Raw genomic sequence first — 19,938 nt, 5'->3', positions numbered from 1 at the left:
CTGAAGAAATAATTGCTACATCCGACTTATCAACACTGCGGCATGACTTACGACTTGGTTTAAAATTCAGATGCTTTTCTGGGATGTAAATAAGGTGGTATGACAAGACTGCAGCCGTTTCTTGACACGCAACATTCAGGCGTGAGAAACTTGTTCCAATGTAGCCTTTTATTATGGATAGAAATGATGCTCAGGGTGACAGTACACAGACATACCCAAGAAGTGGAAAAGCATTAAAACGGAGAATTCCTCTCGACCCACACCAAACAAACATAAGCACAGTCAAGTGTTTTAGAACATTGGTGTCAAATTCATAAAGCAACTGATGAATTTTTCAAGTGAGGTGACACCCAAAAGAAACGCAGTTAGCGCGCACACACACACGCACACACACACACACACACACACACACACACGTCTTGTGAAGAGAAAAGAAAAACCTGACAGAGAAGTGGAGTAGGATCAAAAACCCTTGACGTGAGTGAGGATGGGATTATGAATGACTTTTTCAATGCAATACTGACAAAAGGTAGAAAAATATCACAACGATATAAACATTTTTCAGAGCAAATCATTCATCTGCGGGTTGATACGTCTTAGAAAAAGAACATTGCACACAAACCGTCGTGAACAAAACGCTCACTCGCATCACAAACAAAAGAGAAGATGTCTGCAGGAGCAGCAGCCTTTCACCTTGAAAATGAATGGAGACGTTTCAGATCAATATAGTTTTTTGACCCATGAGTCAAATTGGTAAAAATGGCATCAGGCAGAAGGCAGCAATTGCATGCCGAGGTGACCCAGTAGCGTTCTAGCAAATCCGGCCGGGACTGAGCAGACATTTGAAGGTTTTCCAGGGATGATTACTATGGCAATGAAGAGTGACAACCTTTGATTGGCTACTGTCCCAACAGCACAAATAATCATTCATTCGTGCATTATCCAAACCACTTATTCCTGTAAGTTCAGTACGGTATTATGAATTTGTTCACAATAACGGAACTGCACTGAGACTCGCATGGGCCAGCCCAACCATATTTGTGCGGGGCGGGGGTGGGGGGGTGTTAAGTGTGTTAGTTCTCGGCACACGAGCTCAACAAGTGGGATTCGAACCCCTGAAGACACCCTTTCCAAAGAAAAAAGGTTATTGCCGTGGTAGCAAATGTTGCGGCAATCGGTGTGCGTGGCTTCTCTCAAACAGGCACTGAGGTGAAGAGCAGTTCAAAAGAGTCTGTCAAAGTAAACGCCGCACGCATGTACAAACATGCACATCTCGACTCCAACTTGACCAGGAAGAAAAGGGGGTGGGTGAGACAGTAAGTCCAGGCCTGACTCCACGCTAGAAGATGCTAACCTCATGGGAATAGATAGAAGATGGCACTTGACCCCAACTGTAGAGTTTTGGAAGGGAGGTTGACAAAAAACAATAAAAATACATACAAAAAAAATGTGGCTTCAGCTGCATCAATGTGCAGAATGCAAAGGATGGCTTAAATGCTGACACTGACAAACACAAAACAATAAGAAATGGTAGAATTTTCAAAGCATGAGCATTCATTTAACAGCTATTAAATTAATAAAACCAATAATGCAATACTAACTATCAGCCTGTTCAACATAAAGCCATTAAAAGTAGTCCATAATTTGGCAACCGAAAGGGACCAACCAAAATAATACATTGGCAGATTTTAGTTTCAAGATTAAAACCACAAAAAAAAAAAAAACAATTTACAGCTGAGATAGTCTGGTTTACAGTTGCAAACTTTGCCTAAACCAAATCAACTTGCTCTATGTGATACAATGAAAGCAGAAAGACACGTCTACAACATGGCACAGGAATTCAGAAAGGAAAAATTGATGATTAAAAAAAATAATAATAATGCAGGGGAGATGTGACACTTGTGTGTCCACCCGAAAGTATATCATGTGTGAAAATACAGGAGCACTCGGGGAATATGCCATATAGAAAAGAGTTCCCCGTAGAAACAACACTCGCACACAAGGCACTTCATTCCGTAAGAAAAGTCACAGTCCTTTCCCCCACAAAAAAACTGCCTGCATAGCGACAGCACAAGGACAAAATCTTTTACTACCTTTGTGCGGTTCCACATAAGAACTGTCAAACTAAAAGTTGCTTTTTTTTTTTTTTTCTTTTCTTTTCATTGTTTTGTTTGGCTTGAAGCACTTAACCAAATAGGAAAACATTGTTGATTTGAAAATAAAGACCAGAGTTCATTCCTTTGAGTATTTTGCCACCAATGGTGTCAACTTCAGATCTTCTCCTGATTGATTTTTGGACTTGCTTTTGTTACACACAGTGTCCGTGGTTAATTAAGTGTATTTTTTCTCATTTGGGATGGCACTCACCAGGGGACGAGAGCATCAGATGGCACTCACCAGGGGACGAGAGCATCGTTAGAGGAAAGCCTCAGTGGTGAACCGGGTCGAACGAGGGGGATGGCGAGTGCAGATGCTACCTGCCTCTCAGATCCTGGAGGGCCCCGTAAACCTCCTCTTCTTTGCTCAGTCCCTCAAAGACAGGCAGCAGGTCCAGCAGCTCCGTGTCATTCATGTCGTCAAACCATGACTGGACTGGGACCTACGGTGAAAATAAAAGAGGTGGATCTTTTGAACAGCAAGTAACATCTAAATCAGGGGTCACCAACACAGGTCGCCGGTGAGGACCGCATGAGTCGCCCGCAGGACTCTTCTATAATTAGCTCAAATAGCGGCACTTGTCAGTGAGCTGCATCTATTTATTTTACAGTCAAACCTCGGTTTTAGAACGTCCCGGTTCTCGAACAAATCGGAATTCGACCGATTCGCTTGTCGAACCGCCTTCTGGAACGGATTGTGGTCAAAAACCAAGGTTTGACTGTATTTTTGCTATTCTTGTTAAAATCACACTTACATGTGAATTGGAAATGACAATAATAACATAGTGAAAGCCAAATTGAGCAAAAAAAAAAAAAAGTGTGATATAAAAGTCTTTGGCTGGGACCAGAAAACCAAATTACAGGTGTGAACACAGCCCAGGATGTTCATAGATGCCTCAAAGTTTAAAGTGGCAAAGCAGTGTCGTTTTGTTTGATCTACTGAAGTCACGTTTTTTTTTGTTTTTTTTTAATGCCGACAACTGTTTGGTGTCGGCTGCAAAAGCAGCATGTCACGCTGACAGGCTCACCACGGTCACAACCACAAATGACTATTTGCAGATCCATTTTTAGGCTTGGAACATGAAGTCGTAGTGAGAATACAATTGACGTACGATTTCAAATTCTGTATTAGGTGACGACCGGGAAAGCAACTTACAGCATTTTCTGGGTGAAAAATGTAAGAGGCAGGCGAGTTGTCAACTATGATGACGTTGCCGAGCTCTCGTCCAAGCCGGCTGAGGTCCTTAACGTAGTTGCCTCTGTGGAACACACAGGACTCTCTGAAGAGTCGCGCTCTGAACACGCCCCACTGGTCCAGCAGGTCTGCCACGGGGTCTGCATACTATCAAAACAAACATGCTGTTAGTAAATATGACCCATGTCCCGGAGTTTGACGAGGCAGTATGCTTGAAGCACTACACACATATTAGCTAGAGGACACAAAGTAGAGACTTTGTCTGTTTTGACGAGAAAGAGAGGGTTCACGACAGCTGTCATATTTGGCAACACATCTAAAGTTTCACATTTGTTTTCTTCCCCCCAATGCATAACACTTACCCACTCGGAAGTGGCAAACGGACAGAAAAGCAGAATTGTAAAAGGTTGAGAGGGCACAAGAAAACGCTGACGCCACAACGCGACTCGGGCTTGACGCACCTTTGCCAGACTGGCTGTGAAGAGCACACACTCAAAGAGCTCTCCCATCTTTTGCAGAAATTCGTCCACGTGAGGTCGTTTCAGCACATACACCTGCGTGAAGGTGAAGCAGGAGGAGCATGACATAAGGTGGAGGCCACTACTTTATCGACAAGGCGAGGGAGGAAAGTGAAGCCACTGTCACTTCCAGTCGCTCCTTTCTGAATGTGGGGCTGTCACCTAGTGCAAGTAATCATGAATAGGCCAACCAGGATAAACACAGCCTATCCTGGATTACTTGAATCAGATAACAACCACTTCTTCTGGATCTTCTTTCTCATGGGCGCACGCAACTCTCGTCTCAAACCAAAATCATGTATTACCTGATGAACTGTGCCATCGATCTCCACGGGAACAATAAAATCTGCGTTGCTGATTGGCTGCGAGCAGAGCAAAACAAAACAGCAGCATGTTAGCAACGTAAAGCGCCAGTGATGACCAGCACAGGTCCCATCTATGTCTTTGAAATGATGTGAACATTAGCAGTCTCTTTTAAGACAAACAAAACGGGTTCATTTTCCAATTTCTCCTCAGGCAGAAACGATGCTGTGACAGACCCAATTAGGCTGAAAAAAGGAAAACGAAGAAACAGAAAGCAAAAGAGTGGGATATTCAGGAGCTTAAGAAAAACGTCTATCGCACGTACGATGCTTGAACCGTGGTTGCTTGTTTCCTTCCATCCTCCTTTTTTCTAACTAAAGACTGACAGGCAGCCCTGTAATATTTCCTTTGTTGTGACTAATGCACACACAGCCTGCTTTCTTTAGACACTGACTGAATGGATGGATAGATCAACAAATTGGGGAGTTACTGGCTTTAGCAAAACAATGAACTCACTATGCATGTTTTTTTTTGTTTTTTTTTTCCAGGTAAAACTGACTTGCATGACTCTGACTCTCTGACATTCCGTGGAATACAAACCTCTCTTTCAAGACACATATTGGATTTATTCAATGTTTTCAATTCAATGTTATTTGTTATTTTTCCAACATGGCAGATCATACATAGTTGTTGTTTGCAGTGGTGTAGAAGCATCCAAAACTAAAGTTGTGTCTACTACTTGAATTAGTTAGAGCAATGAGTCAAAATAATGACTTTTGTATTGGGGAACACTCACAATGTTGTGTCCGGTGGGTGTTACCTTAAATGAGCTGTGGACCAGAGTTTCATCCAAGTCGATGACAACACACTTTTTACCGTAGTCGGATATTTTAACCTCTGGTAGGAGGTATTTGGCTGGTGGCTGCGTGGGAGACAAGACAGACACTGTCCGTTTACTAACAGAGATTGGGGGAGTTGCCCCAAAAAGAGACAAGCAGATGTAAAACAGGCACAAGAAATGCAACATACATCAACTATGTACTGCACAAACCTGAGCAGAAATGCCACTAGAATTATTTTCACCGATTTAACATGTCTGAAATGGGTCTGACGCAATGCAAGTACACAGTATGTTATTGAATGACATTCTTTCAGACAGCTTCTTTGAGGAGGTCGATCCATGTTTAGATCAAACGAAACGTTACAAACATGATCACAGAGTGAGGCCATGCAGATGTTAGCTGATGCCAGGGAGAATTATGAACAGAAACTGGTGCGACTCTAAAAGCGATCCAATACGCTTGAACAAGAGACTGTCAGGAGGTTTGGAGTTTCAAACTTGATGAGAGTACCGTCACACCCAAATAGCTGACTTGACAGATCTTACCTGACAAACCTCAATAGCAAAGCATAAATTATTTTCCTTAAACACTTGGATTGATGATAGCAAGTTTTGCTTTAAAAAGTTAGTTAAACCCACAGGTGCCGAACCGCAGTTGCAGCTTTAATTGGCTGAAAATGAACCACGGGAAGAACTGGAGCCCACACAGGCCCAACATGCCAGCGTCGGCCGGCCCACACAAGGCGACATGCAAAGGGGGACAAAAAAAAGAAAAAGCAATACATACACTAGGGACAGGGAGGACCTCGACCTGGTCACACTACAACACAGGAGATGGACACGTGTATAAAATGAGGGAAAGGGACAAAAAAAAAAAGATGTAGAAAAGACAGAAATACAAACAAATGGGGGTAAAAAAAATACTTTGTCGACAGAAATAGAAGCGTTAATATGTACAAGGCGTAATGGGCAAACCGGCCGACCTTCGGGGGCGATCCGTTCTCCTCAGGTGGAGGTGGCGGCAAGGTCGCTGCATTGCTATTGGTTGCTGGCGCTTCCACATTGTAGTTGCGGAAGCAGCAGAAGAATGTGCTGAAGATGCTCCGGCTCCTCTGTTTCTTTAGGCTGCTGTTGGACTGGGATGCTATCAGAAAAGACGAGAAAGAAGAGGAGAGCCTGTTAAGGCAAGATAAAGCCAAAACCTCTGACTGACAGTTTAATGATGATCAGCTGACAAAATAATGATCAGCTTTCATGATGCCGTCAAAATGATTAGCCAATGAGGAAACATTTCCAAGAAAACATCTCATCTGCCATTTACTCAAGGTGTCTGTAAGCGCTTCTGTTTCACCGCAGAAACAGATTCAAAGACATTACAACTGTTAAGTAATGAACCACTAACGAATGGAGAGAAAAAACAAAACAAAAAAACAATAACAACTGTGTTGTTTTTACTGAATGCAACACATCCAAAGGCTTTGGCAACAAGAAACAGCAAAAAAGGCCAATAAATCCTCGACTATTCTCACAATCCTCCTACGATCCTGTTACTGTGTAGGAGCTGTGTGTGTGTGTGTGTGTGCGTGCGATCGTACGAGTGAAGGCATGATGTAAGTGGCAACCCATGTCAGACCCATTTGAAGCCTCGTGAAGCACTATGAAAGTTGAGTCACAACTTTAAATAGCTGACCCTTCCCCAATTTCAACAAGGACAAAATAAGAGCCACAAACACGCCAACGATCCCCAACTCCAATCGACACCAATTGCTTTAGATGTGAAACCAAATGAAAGGTTTTGACGAAAAGGTGCCCCTTTACATCGCTAAACTTGGCCCTGAAGTCATGCTGTAGTGCTGCACTAGCCAACAGGGCAGAGCAGGGGGTCTATATTTAGACTGCTGTTGGGCAACTAATGTAGTCACTTGTCATATAACAGTCAGTGCTTAGATGTTGTCCAGACACAGTCTGCTCAACTCAAAGAGGTCTACCTGCTAAATTCCTCTGGAACCGCTGGTGGGATGAGCTCACAGTCAAGTGATTTACGGTATATAAGCAAAGTCAAATCAGTGACTCAATGCACAGTAAACCTCAGCAATCTAAAAAGTTAATAAGAGGAAATTAATCAGGAGGACTGAAATAATTCTGTGAAGTTTAGCTAAAGAAATTTGAAAATACTATAGGTGGTTAAAGTCAGGGGTCATGTATTCATCAACTTTTAAACGTGCAAATAAAATGTGACTATTGCATGTCTTTATTGATTTAGGATGCTTCGTGGCATTACAAATGTTTTGGAAGTCATAAGTAGTCATTGACATTCATCGTCTTATTGTATTCAATAAACTCAATTGTTGAAACCCCACTTGTCGTTAATGATGCTTCAATCTCGAATTCACGTATGAGATGCAGGCAGAGAAGATTCAAGGAGTAGAGGGATGTTGTGACATTTATTTGGTATCCAACCACTTGTTTGTGAGCGGTGCGGGCTTCCACCGTGTCAAAGTACCTTTTAACGAGAGTTACGTGGGGAGAATTTGATCATCAATGAGTCTCAACTAGTAGCAATCGCGGTGAATATGCAATGAACATATGTAAGAGCTGCTCTGAAACATGCAGCAGACGAAACACGCTGATAAACCTGTTGCCAAAAGAGTTTGCGTACAAATGAAACTTGTGTTTCCAAGAGATATGATGTTCGCGTACAGTTGGGCGCAAATGGCTGCGCCAACACTTGAAGTAGTTAGCGAAGGTAGCTACCGTTACGTTCATTCCCTCACCCGCCTTTCTTACCTTTTTCCTGGTTGAGGGATATTATTTCCTCTTCCTTCGGATTGGAAACTTGGGTTATTATGGACATGTGGTCCATTGAGCCGGGTGGTTAATCCGTTTTGAGACTCCCGCAATATTAGCCCGCTTGCTCGGGCGAGCGGTATGCTAGCTAACGTGAGCTAGCTGTTTAAACCGAGGGAGATCAGGTAGCCCACAAAAGACACACCAGCGTCCGAGGGGAAGCGTTGTGGCAGCGGGGGTAGCCAGCCGGCTAGCTCGGTGCGCAGTAAAAGCCTCTCAAGGACTGTCATCTATAACCCCGTGTAAAATAACATTATTTTGGCGGGTAACCCCGAACGCGCGGTGGCTTAAAAGTAAAACAAAACGACGTTGAAGCAACCGCTAGTTAAAGTTAACAACTAGCCTGGCCCCGTTAGCGAATACAAGCCGTGGGGCTACGATCATCCCCCAACAACGCCCCCCCCCCCCCCTCCCCCCCAAAAAACGATTTGCAAGCCTCCGTGTCTCTAGCCAAGTCCGAAACACTTCGAAAGCCGTCGAAGGTTTACACTTTTCCAAAACAAACACTAACACGCCGTCAAGTTAGGGAGCTAACACTTGTAGACTGACGTGCCACGGCCTTTCATCCCCCCCCCCCCCCTTCCCCCTTGCCCCCGTGCAACATGGAGGATGAATGTATTTGGAGTTGAATCTGAAGCGGGGCCGCACGGACTCGAGTGGGATGGGAGGGGGCTCTTTGCCTGTCATGGATTCTGTAATAAGCAACTTCTTCACTCGCCGAACTACGTCGCTGAAACCCACGTTGCTTACTCGAGTTGCAGTTCCCCTGTAATTGCATAATCGTTTTCGAGGCCTCTTGTCAACAATTGTGCTTACATTCTAATGGTGGAGTCAACCGTGCTGCAACGCATGAAGCAAGCTGAAGAAATATTAAAACTCAAACTTAAAATCGTCTCCAAGACGTCGTTTCCAGTGCGCATATAATACAGATGTGTTAGTTACCGCCAGTTAGGGTATACTGTATTTGTAGGACAGAAAGCGCCACGTAGTGTCGTGATGGTGGTACTGCTTCAGGATGGTAAAAAAAATACTGTACAACACGTCACATCCTCGCCAAAAATAATGGACCCACACTTACTTATTTACACATTTCTACTATGTAATTGCGACATGACAAACATCCATAAGTATTCTTTATTCTAACAAATGTCTATGTTTATACTTAATAAAGTGCACAGAAGGTGATTAAATAAATAAATAAAAAAAACACATAAATAAATAAATAATGTACAGTACTTACACAAAAAAAGATATATTGTAAAATATACACAACAACTTTTTTGAAGGATAAAGTGTCATGTGTTTTATTTAGAAACAGGTAAAATAATATTGGTGAAATGAGGGGAAAAAAGTGGTGTAACAGCATTCAAATAACTTTATGCTACGCAGTTTACGTATTTCAATCCACCTGTCCCATATCAATATGTACAATGGAAGATAATCAGACACCTTTGAATAGATGCTACTGACTGATGCACCTGCTCCCCCTCTCATTTTAACCACTGTGAATGTCCCAGAGTATTTGGTTGCTCTCTCCAGTAAGCCAACAGTGGACCTCCCCTCTCTGCGGTGCAGTAGTCGTGGATAAATATAACCCCCCACCTCCACCCCCCCACCCCCTTCGTCTAACACCTCCATTCGTTGAGTTCTGCAACATCCTGACTGGCCGAGGCTGGCAAATGCAGGCAGCAAGCAGCAAGCCCCCGCAAGACGGATGATCTAGCCTCCCTCCTCCACCCCCATTTCTTTTCTATTTTCTCCATTTCAAGGAAACCTTCTCTATTGGCTGTGTGAAGCGGACAAAAGGTTAGTGAAGTCTTGTACAGTAACAAAGCCGGTGTGATCCTTACTCTGCATACAGCAGGGAAACACTCTCGAGTTTGTATGCTGGACACTTTGCGGCGGGCGCCACTCCTCCTGCTGCTTAACTGTGGTTACTCGGCATTGTGCAGCACATGCTCCTTTTATTATCCAACTCTCTTTAACTTCAGTGCAAAGTACAGTCATGTATCATGAATAATACATCAATCAATCGATCCCTCAAACGAGATGCGCCCGCCGCTCTCCTTCATTCTTGTCATGAGTAAGTGGAGTGTAGAGAAGCCTCGGCCAGCCGGCCAGATCACATCGCACTGCAGCTGTACACCAACTGCTCAGGCTATAATAGGAGAGAGAGCTAAGGTTGCGCCGCTGAGCATGCTGATTCCAAGTGGCCAGAGCTGTGCAATCCTATTTAAGTCACTGTCCTGTCACTCTTAAAGGCTTAAGAAAGTCTGGATCTGACAACAAGTGCACCCATTAAACATCATCACGTGTTTGCCAATGTCATCCATGTGGCCCACGTAGCCTGAAATGTTGTCATTGTTGCAATAAACATCACCATTTTCATTTTCATCCTGTTGTGAGCTTCTAGTTTTTTAACTGGCACCTGTTGTGTGCAGATGGGGATCAAGGCTGGCCTCCCCAGATATGAGCTGTATCTCTACATTGCTGTGCTCTCCGGGGCCTTGGCGTGGGCTGCCAGTTGGATAGTGGAGGCTTCAAGCGGTGAGTGGCTCCACATACTGCATCGTCACAAAGTCGGCCATTTTTGACAACTCCGTCTATCCCCCAACATTCTATCCTTTAAGCTACTCTTGCAATGCTCATATATGGCTTGTCTTTCTGAGAGGAGTTGAAAAGCTGCACTAACTCTGTTTCCTGTGGAAGTGGGGGTGGCTTTGTGCCCACAAGTAAGAGGATTTCCCTGCTTGATATCCCAGCCATTAATTTAATCAGGCAAAGCTGTTGGACCTACAGGGAAGCTGCATGGTCATCCAATCATTTTTGTTGTTGCTGTAATTTAATAAAACCGATCAAAATGACCACCGATACTCAGACTGTATTGATCGACACACTGCTATATATTCATTGGGGTCATTTGTATTCTTATCATTATTCAGAGAATGTGAGCAGAAAGACATTCAAAGAAAGTGTCAAACCAGGATGGTATTACTTTGGCAGGAAAATGGTAAGCTTGGAGTTTGTGTTTTTTAGTGTCATATTTTTTGTTTCTATTTCCCAAACAAATGTGTTTCTTCGGCAGGATGTTGCAGACTTTGAATGGGTGATGTGGTTCTCCACGTTCCGCAATCACATTCTTTTTGCGCTCAGTGGCCATGTGATTTTTGCCAAAATCTTCACCTTGCTGGCGCCAAAGGTGCATGCATGCATGTGTGCATGAGTGTGCGCGTGTGTGTGTGTCGTAGCGAGAGACAATGAGCGCTGCATGCAAGCAGGTACGTTTGTAAACTCGATTTTCATGCATTGAATAATTTATAAATAAATTATTTATATTATATACTGTCCATGTTGATACCGATAATATGATGGATGACTGTCAGGAGGCCAAATTTGTTTCATTCACTCGATTCCAAATGAACTCACGTCATTTCTGGAGTATAAGCCGCAGCAGAAAGCCAAATCTTGTTTGTTTTTTTTCATATATAAGACGCAGCCACATACTATAGTATAAGAAAATATGCACGAATCTTACAATATCATAAACATCCTGAAAAATCCATGGATAAACTGCACTTAACTATAAAGCGCAGAGTTCAGCGCTTGTGCGGCTTATAGTTCAGCAATGTATGCGTTTTCAAATAGATATTGACTTAAAGCATGCGAGTGGGCAAATGTCACGAGTTGACTTTCGTTTGTGTGTAATCCGGCATATATTCCAAATGTTCTGATGTGTTTTAAACATATTTTCTGTCTTGTTTCATGCTGCCAATGAAGATTGGTATAGATGGATGTAAGGTAACCTTAATAAACTTGTGAATATTTGCCATCCTAACACTTGTGCTGTTGTGTCATTTCACATTTTTGGTCCTATGTGCTGGATAACATTTTCTTCTGGCACTAACAGTCTTCGTCTCGCTAATCTAAGTTGTGAAAATACTACAAAAAGCAAGCGGTGGCCTGGCGCTAATAGCGGCTCCTCTTTCCCCACAGCACAGATCGTTGATCTTCTGCGTGTACGGCGCTTTGGCCGTCCTGGTCACCATGGGCTGGACTTTCATGGCTTTGGTTCTGTCTGACTGCATGGTACTGTACAGCGTGGCTAGGGTCAAGAGCAAGTGGATGTGCTTTGTCGCTGGCCTGGCCACACTGGCCTCAATCAAGCTGGAGCCTTATAACTCTTGGCAGGTGAGGAAGTCACAATTGTTACTTGCTGCGCGCGCTGGTTTCAGATGAGCAACAGATTGAATTTTTCAGGAAACCTTGGTGACGGGTTCTTTCGACCTGCAAGACGTCCTTTTTTACGGAGGTTGCGGCTTCACCATCATGCGTTGTATGAGCTTTGCTTTGGAGAATTGTGAGAAGAAAGACGGCAACTACACTTTTGGTGATTTGCTGAAATACAACTTCTACCTCCCCTTCTTCTTCTTCGGACCTGTTATGACCTTTGACAAGTATCACGCCCAGGCGAGTGAATGTGTCCATTTTGAAGCGTTTACAATATTGACCCTGCTTTCATCTGTTCGAGCAATACGATTTTTTTTTTTCCCACATACATATTATTTACTATATGTGGCCCCATTTTGGGCAGAACATCTGGAGTGCTTGTTCTTTGTTTGATCACACAGGCCACCAACACCAAGCTGAGCCGCAAAGAGAGGGAGATGTGGAACATTACCACCAAGGCCGTGTTGCACCTGGCACTGATCCTGACGGTCGATGCTTTCTTCCACTATCTGTACATCTTGACAATCCCCACTGACATCACGTTGGTAACGCAACTTTCTGACTGGTGTCTAGGTGTGTGGATGCATGGTTTCTTTTGAAAAGACTTTTTTTTCAGTCATCGTGCAAGGACGGTACTCCTTTGACCAAGATTTGATGATGAATTGATCTATTGTTAGGATGAAGATCAATTTGACCTTCTTCCACTTCTACCACCATTTTCATTTCTAGCTTTATTTGACTATAAAGAAGAATATTGACTGCGATTACCTTTGCAGCTGGTCTGGCGTACTTCAACCTGGTGTACGACTGGTTAAAAGCAGCTGTGATGTTTGGAGTTATTAACACAGTGGCAACATTGGACCACTTAGACCCCCCTCAGCCTCCAAAGTGTATCACAATGCTATACGTCTTTGCCGAGACGTGAGTATTAAACACACCTGTGTGTTTTATGTTAAATGCATCAAACACAAATGTGTGTGTGTGCTTTTTTTTTTTTTTAGGCACTTTGACAGAGGCATCAATGACTGGCTTTGCAAGTATGCGTCGTCATCGGAGCTCTTTGCAGGTCATGAATACTCTCATTGAGTGACTTTTTATTTCTCAGGTATGTTTATGACTACATCGGTGGAGATCACGATCAAATCTTGAAGGAGTTCCTGGCCACCGTGAGCACCTTTGCCATTACCACCCTCTGGCTGGGCCCTTGCGAAGTGGTTTATATCTGGTCCTTTTTTAACTGCTTCGGCCTCAACTTTGAGCTTTGGGTGGCCAAGTTCTGCTCTATTCCGCCATTTTCTACCATGGAGGTGAGAAAGAGAAAACGGCAAACTCTTTAAAGCCACACTCGCTTGCTTACAGGCCACAACATTTGGTCAAACTGAACAACTGAATGGGATCATTGCAGCAATTCTTCCTTTACAAAAATATTCATCTTCTAGTTATGTCATCCTCCACCTTTATGGCCTCATGTGAAGTGTGACGTCCACGGCACTTACTCTACTTGCTCATGTCTTCTGCATTTTAGGGTTTAATGGGTGCAGCCATGTCACGCAGGATCCGCGGTCTGTTCAATGCTGCCAATTTCTGGGCTATCATCCTCTACAACGTTCTTTCCTTGAACAGTTTGGGCTTTGCCAAACTGGTTGGAAGAAGACTGATTTTTAAAGGTAGGGAAATCCTGCTAAAACCCGGCCGGTCATGCCGTATTTGTTGAGGGGGCGGGCGAACTGTTAAAATAAATTCTTCCTGTCATTTACATACAATAACTGCACCTTGGCACAAAGGGTGAAAGATGCACACAAAATAGTTACATTCATATAATAATAATAATAATAATAATAATACATTCATTTAAAATTGGCATTTGAGACCTCCGAGACACTGTACATTTGTAAACAACAGAATTAATCAGAATAAATAAGATCGTTAGATTAAAAAAAAAAAAAACTAAAAATAACAGTGCAGTTAACCCGCGACCCCCGTGGGGACTAAGCGGTTCAGAAAATGGATGGATGGATGGAACAGTGCAGTTACAGTGACTAGGTGAGCTTTAATAGTTTTAGTGAGCGCATTTAGCATGCAATGACACCATTTGTCCACTAGTCAGCAGTATATCCTCATGTGTGTTATGTTTTGAGTTACCACACAAGTTTTGTGCTGGTACCAAGAGGGCAAGGGAGTTAGAAAAACAAAAGGACGTATTCGTTCATGGGATTTCTTAAAATAATAGAAGTATAGTTTTTGACCTTGATCCCCACTACCGCCCTTTCGGAAGCTGATTACGTCTTTTTCTTTTGGACTCAGGCTTTCCCCTGTCTACGCTATCTGTGCTATTGGTGACCTACTGCGGTGTACAGCTGGTCAAAGAGCATGAAAGACAGCAAGCCCTGGCGGAGGATGCGCAACCAGTCAAGCCACTAGATGCCAACAAAGAAAAGGCAGAATAAATAAACACACCCTCCTAACATTATCTGCAAGCTTCAGATCAGAACCAGACTTAACAGCCAGCTTGTGTTTTGCAATTGATGTTTTCTTAAGTGCACTTTCTGGTGTTAATCATCACAGTGTTTGGCACAAAGACCTTTTGATGGTACATTTCTTTTTTGTATCCAAACACTGCAAAGTCCGCTAATGATGTTACAATTACGAGCACGCAGGATTGGACGGAACCGTCACCGACAGTTTTTTGTTGTTTTTAATATGTTTTCCTCAAATTCAAGCACAAGTTTGATTCTGATGATCACATGGTTTTTACTTCATCTGAGAATGTCTTACACACGAATCAACACAATGTTTTAAAGGGCTTCCATGAATGAAGCCAAACTAATCATCACAGGTGCTGTGGAGGGAGGGAGGGAGGGAGTCGTCCACATTGCATGCAGCTAATTGTATTTATCAGCTTGTATCTATTCCAGAGACTCAAAAGCATGATTCAGGCCGTAATGCTTAGTGACATCGACCAAGAATGTGTTGGATCTTGTTGAATGTGTGCTGTCCCCATTGGGGGATAAAAAGAGCCATGGACTGTTACGAGAATGGGAGCTAATTGCACGAGTCGTTTTTCCTGCCAACCGCCTTCCTCTTTTTGCTCACGGCAAAGAAGGGCCAAAGCGTGTTACCGTCACGTTTATATTGCCTTTTGGCGATAGGACTTCTGATCAAGAGAAAAATAAAGTTTTGTTCCATCCAGAATCATCTCTTCAAACTACACTGAGATGGATGGAGGTTGAGTGGGACAACCAACGTGTTTGAATTGGATCGGAGTGCTTGATGTTGTTATGTGACTGAGTCAGGCGTTGGCCTCAATCACCACAAGATGGCCTAGTTTAGACAAATTTCATTACCATTGTTACACTCACTCAATGTCATTAAAGGAAACCTTTAAAGGGCAGGCAAAGCAATGCTTATTCAATTTATTCCTCTCTTCTGATGACTCCAAACCTGGTTGACCTCTACCTCCTTTTCGATTTACTTGCCGAGAATTTGTATTTTGTTTTGTCTGTGGCCCCCTCTCCAAAAAATATTTTATTTATAAATCTGGTTGATTATGACAAAATGATCAGCTAGCATGCCAACTGGTGTTTCCAATGTTGAAAGGACTATTTCCAATCACCATGTTGCTGAAGGGAAACCCCGTTTAACGCGCTGCTGTGATGTACTCACACCGCTTGCATGATTTCATTGCACATTTCACAAACAAGGGAGCCATGTCAGGGTAATGGGCCATCTCGAGCTTCTCTTTATTGGCTTCCCTTAGGAGAAATCTTTCACAGAGCGAGGAAATCAAGCAAGCAATCATACTGTCAACATCGCATAGAAACATTACATTAAAGCAAAACGCCTTGTCGTCCATGCACACCTCAATCTATTTGTTGATGTTGATTAACTTCATTGAGCTATGAACTAATTAGTTGTATTTGCATCCGAAGATATAAATCCATCACCTGGTATCTTCGGATGTATTTCAGCAGTTCACAATTGTAACTGGGTGTTCCCAGATGTGGACAACATTGTTACTAAATCAATCCAAGGTTTTCAATTTTTCTTTGAACTCTTCTGCTGCGAACCCAGCTAGCAATCACATATGTTAAGTGTTTGTCCCCGTCATGACTTTAGACTTCTTTAGAGCTTTTGCACCTCCTTAGTAATGCCTTCAAAATGGTCTTCCAAGATCCTTTTGTTTGTCTCTTTGGGTCCTGTGAGCAACCATCAAAGTCATTTCCTGATGAGAGCTTCTGCCGTATTTAAAGCGCTGTCCCCACTGTTCAGCTGTCCGTGGGGGTCCACACGGGTGGCTCCAATCCCCAGCCCCTTTTCGATCCACCAAAATGGATTCCTCAGCTCTGAGGGTGTCCTGTCTATAAATAAGCGCGATGAGTGACGACCACCGACAGCTGCAGCCAACCAGGGAAGGAAGGCGTAGCAGAAGGATCTGGGATCTGAGCACTGATAAGGAATGAGGACAAGCCTCCAAGCAAGAAAAGGTAGCAGAACAAAATGGCTGCTCTGACTATAGACCCGACAGAGCAGCCTCGGATGTACCAGCAGACCCTTCTTCAAGACGGACTGTGTGACCTGTTGGAGAATGACAAGTTTGTGGACTGTGTCCTCAAAGTCAAGGACAAGGAGTTCCCCTGCCATCGCTTGGTTTTAGCAGCCAGTAGCCCCTTCTTCAAGGCGATGTTCCTGTCTGACCTGGAAGAGAGCAAGACGCGTGACATAATCCTCAAAGATGTGGAGCCCGGCACCATGGGGATGATTTTGCGCTACCTCTACACCTCGGACATTAATTTGACAGAGAAGAACGTCCAGGACATCTTCATGGTGGCTAACATGTACCAGATCCCGTCCATCTTCTCGGTTTGCGTGTCCTACCTTCAAGAGAAGCTGGTACTCGGCAACTGCTTGGCTATCTTCAGGTTGGGGCTGCTGCTGGACTGTCCGAGGCTCGCCTTGACCGCTCAGGAGTTCATCTGTGAACGCTACCAACTTGTCATCAGGGACCAGGATTTCCTGCAGCTGGCCGCCAGCGAGCTGGCTCTCATCATCAGCTCGGATGCGCTTAATGTCCAGCGGGAAGAACAGGTGTTCGAATCCCTGATGGGCTGGGTCGGACACGACGAGAAACAAAGGCTGGAGGAACTGCCCGAATTGTTGCACTGCATCCGCTTTAGGTTGATGCCTTTGGACTACTTTCAAAAAAAAGTGCAACGCCATCAATACATCCGATTGAACCAGGAGATCGAGAAAGAGCTAGAGCTGGTGAAGGATGCTCACAGAGGTCGTCTCCCAAAGCCCAAGTTGGAAGGAACGGAGGGAGAAGAAAGCGAGAAGGACCAGGAGGGCTACCTGCCGGGAATCCTCAACAACAACCCACGTTTTGGGATGTTTGAGATGGACTTGCTACTCATGATCAGTGAAACGGGCACAGTGGCCTATGAACCCGTGGCAAATGAATGCTTCGTGGTGTCGGACTCGGGAGAAATTCCAAAGAACCACTGCAGTCTGGTAACCAAAGAGAACCAGGTGTTTGTTGTGGGCGGGCTTCTCTACAATGAGGAGAACCAAGATGAACCCTTCAGCTCTTACTTCTTACAGGTAAGCAAAGACCTCTTGAATTTCCGCTTACAATTTTCTTTTGCCACTAACGCCACATGTCATTCCTAGTTTGACCCAGTCAGCTCCGAATGGTTAGGGATGCCCTCACAACCCAACCCACGCTGCTTGTTTGGAATGGCGCAAGTGGACAACTCCATCTTTGTTGTTGGAGGCAAGGAAGTGAAAGAAGGGGAGCACGTTCTGGACTCGGTCATGATTTACGACAGACAGTAAGTACGGACAGAGAACTTGCTTCACGATCAGCTGCCGTTGCCTCGTTGGGACTCCTTTTGGCCCTGAGATTGAGAAGTCCAGGCTGGATCCCAGCTCTGGCCCAAAGTCAGCTTATCCATGATCCAAACATGGATAAGCAGTATTTTTTAATATCTATATGGTAGTCTTGATCCTATTCTTCCTGTATTCTGCATCACTGCCCTAAAAAAAAAAATAAATAATCTAGTTTCCGCGATGTGGGACAAAGAAAGGCTTACGCTATCTGTTCTTTTCATCTCTTTTTTTTTCTCTCTTAATCAAGAGCACATTTCCCCCAGAATTTGTGTCCCTCCAACAATGAATAACCAACTATGGATACAATAGCTCACAGCATTTGTGTACACCTCTCGTTTCATTCGAAAGAATGGTTGTTGTTTTTTTGTTTTTTTCAGGTCATTCAAATGGGGTGAGTCAGACCCTCTTCCGTACGTTGTGTACGGCCACGGGACCGTATCACACAAAGGCCTCGTCTATGTTATTGGTGGCAAATCGGAAAGCAGGTAAATGGCTACAATCCGGAATTGCAACATTTCGTTTTTTGTTTGTCCTGCTGAGTTGTCGTCTGGCATGTTTTGATCTAGGAAATGCATGAGGAGAGTCTGCGTCTACAACCCCACAAAGTTTGAGTGGAAAGACCTGGCCCCCCTGAAGACAGCTCGCTCCCTGTTTGGCGTCGAAGTCCACAAGGACCAGATTTTTGTCGTGACGGGCGTTACAGACACGGGTCTCACCAGCTCGGTGGAGGTCTACAACATAGCCAGCAACGAGTAAGACAACGCATTTGAAAGGAGCACTCGCTGTATCGTAACGATGGGATGAAGCATCTGTCCCCGTTTGTGAAATGACTCATAAAACAGGAATAGTAGCAAGTGATCATCATATCATAAAACAGACCATTACTGCTGAGGGTGTCACAGTAACAAAGCAACTGCTTGGCATCGGGCTATTGAATTCTCTCTGTTGTTTAGGTGGTCAGATTCGACAGAGTTCCCTCAGGAGCGCAGTTCCCTCAAACTGATGTCCATGGCGGACACCTTGTACGCCGTGGGCGGCTTTGCCATGATGCCCGGTGAAAGCAGTGAGGAGCCTGTGCCAACAGAAATGACTGACGTCTGGAGGTAAGAAGGACTCGCCACGTAAGGCGTAGGTGTCAAATTCAAGGCCCGGCCGGGGGCCAGATACGGCCCACCACGTCATTTTATGTGGCCCGCAAAGACAAATTGTGCATCGACTTCATGTGTTCTAAATTAAAATTGGAGTTCACTTTTAAAAAAGAAAGAGTTATTGCGAACATTTTTTTTCTTCCGTTCATTGTTTTAAATATTATAACAGTTTTTGCTACTCTCTGATTTTAAAGCTAATGATTCATCAGTTTGTTGTGTAGCCTATACTGTATACACTAAAAGTCTTTGACAGTCATAATGGCCCTCCGAAGGAGTACGATGCGGCCTGCAACAAAAATTTGTTTGACATCCTTGACATAAGGTCACGTTTATCATTTCATTAGAGATACGAGTCAGGGAGCCCTCGTTTATCCCCTTTGCTGCAGGCATTATCCTAAAAATGATGATAACAACACATAAGACCTCTTTGCTCCAATTGTAACTTAATAAAGGCCAAATACATCATTTTATTTGCCAGGCATGACCGTACAGTCATTTGAATGATTTGACGGTTTTACGATGAAAAGAATGCACGATTCAAATCGGAATCTTTCCCACAGATACGATGACACCAAGAAGCGTTGGAGTGGGATTCTACGTGAGATTATCTATGCGGAGGGAGCCACCATTGTTCCGGTCCGGCTCAACACTCTGCGCCTCAACAAATTATAATCATGCATTGTACAGAGAAGGCTTAGTTGGAAATTCAAATATCAAATCATATATTGTATAAAAGTTGATTCACGCACCTGCTTGTTCTTATATCTACATTTAAAAGAACAAATAAATACTAAATAAGTTTGAAAAATAAATCCAA

At 43.8% G+C, this 19,938-nt stretch overlaps 3 protein-coding genes across 5 annotated transcripts; 2 read left to right on the top strand and 1 right to left on the bottom strand.

Moving 5' to 3' along the window:
• Positions 1-146: 146 nt before the first annotated feature.
• LOC125984847 (CTD small phosphatase-like protein) lies at positions 147-8,818 on the bottom strand. Of its 2 annotated transcripts, XM_049747133.2 has the most exons (8): positions 7,801-8,818; positions 5,997-6,157; positions 5,801-5,833; positions 4,993-5,094; positions 4,175-4,231; positions 3,813-3,905; positions 3,313-3,498; positions 147-2,599 (listed from the first exon to the last, which is right to left on the bottom strand). In XM_049747133.2, exons 1-8 carry the CDS (start codon positions 7,874-7,876, stop codon positions 2,474-2,476), a joined length of 834 nt encoding a protein of 277 aa, XP_049603090.1. In that variant the 5' UTR covers positions 7,877-8,818; the 3' UTR covers positions 147-2,473. The 2 variants fall into 2 exon arrangements, with proteins under 2 accessions (XP_049603090.1, XP_049603091.1); XM_049747134.2 differs by lacking the exon at positions 5,801-5,833.
• A 652-nt stretch (positions 8,819-9,470) lies between these two features.
• On the top strand, positions 9,471-15,484 carry hhatla (hedgehog acyltransferase like, a). 2 transcript variants are annotated; one of them, XM_049748363.2, is made up of 13 exons: positions 9,471-9,666; positions 10,302-10,407; positions 10,803-10,870; positions 10,946-11,059; positions 11,638-11,658; positions 11,854-12,048; positions 12,118-12,327; positions 12,489-12,660; positions 12,864-13,008; positions 13,089-13,124; positions 13,193-13,394; positions 13,613-13,754; positions 14,392-15,484. In XM_049748363.2, the coding sequence occupies exons 2-13, from the start codon at positions 10,302-10,304 to the stop codon at positions 14,532-14,534; spliced, it is 1,554 nt and encodes a 517-aa protein (XP_049604320.1). In that variant the 5' UTR covers positions 9,471-9,666; the 3' UTR covers positions 14,535-15,484. The 2 variants fall into 2 exon arrangements, with proteins under 2 accessions (XP_049604320.1, XP_049604321.1); XM_049748364.1 differs by lacking the exon at positions 11,638-11,658.
• Positions 15,485-16,488: 1,004 nt separating this feature from the next.
• Positions 16,489-19,933, top strand: LOC125985467 (kelch-like protein 40a). Its single transcript, XM_049748361.2, has 6 exons — positions 16,489-17,685; positions 17,755-17,915; positions 18,351-18,458; positions 18,540-18,725; positions 18,927-19,076; positions 19,682-19,933. Exons 1-6 carry the CDS (start codon positions 16,585-16,587, stop codon positions 19,791-19,793), a joined length of 1,818 nt encoding a protein of 605 aa, XP_049604318.1. The 5' UTR covers positions 16,489-16,584; the 3' UTR covers positions 19,794-19,933.
• The last annotated feature ends 5 nt before the right edge of the window (positions 19,934-19,938 follow it).

This window comes from Syngnathus scovelli, chromosome 17, assembly GCF_024217435.2.
Source record: "Syngnathus scovelli strain Florida chromosome 17, RoL_Ssco_1.2, whole genome shotgun sequence".
NCBI lineage: Eukaryota > Metazoa > Chordata > Actinopteri > Syngnathiformes > Syngnathidae > Syngnathus > Syngnathus scovelli.
This window is presented reverse-complemented; position numbering and strand designations above follow the sequence as displayed.

Bases quoted from the DNA above. Each gene is read 5' to 3' on its own strand.
- hhatla (XM_049748363.2), top strand. From the start codon at position 10,302: ATGGGGATCAAGGCTGGCCTCCCCAGATATGAGCTGTATCTCTACATT. The intron at 12,328-12,488 runs GCGAGTGAATGT...TTGATCACACAG, and splicing joins TTGACAAGTATCACGCCCAG to GCCACCAACACCAAGCTGAG. The intron at 13,755-14,391 runs GTAGGGAAATCC...TTTTGGACTCAG, and splicing joins AAGAAGACTGATTTTTAAAG to GCTTTCCCCTGTCTACGCTA.
- LOC125984847 (XM_049747133.2), bottom strand. From the start codon at position 7,876: ATGGACCACATGTCCATAATAACCCAAGTTTCCAATCCGAAGGAAGAG. The intron at 6,158-7,800 runs GTAAGAAAGGCG...CTTTTCTGATAG, and splicing joins ATCCCTCAACCAGGAAAAAG to CATCCCAGTCCAACAGCAGC. The intron at 3,499-3,812 runs GTGCGTCAAGCC...TTGTTTTGATAG, and splicing joins TCACAGCCAGTCTGGCAAAG to TATGCAGACCCCGTGGCAGA.
- LOC125985467 (XM_049748361.2), top strand. From the start codon at position 16,585: ATGGCTGCTCTGACTATAGACCCGACAGAGCAGCCTCGGATGTACCAG. The intron at 17,686-17,754 runs GTAAGCAAAGAC...TGTCATTCCTAG, and splicing joins TCAGCTCTTACTTCTTACAG to TTTGACCCAGTCAGCTCCGA. The intron at 17,916-18,350 runs GTAAGTACGGAC...TGTTTTTTTCAG, and splicing joins GTCATGATTTACGACAGACA to GTCATTCAAATGGGGTGAGT.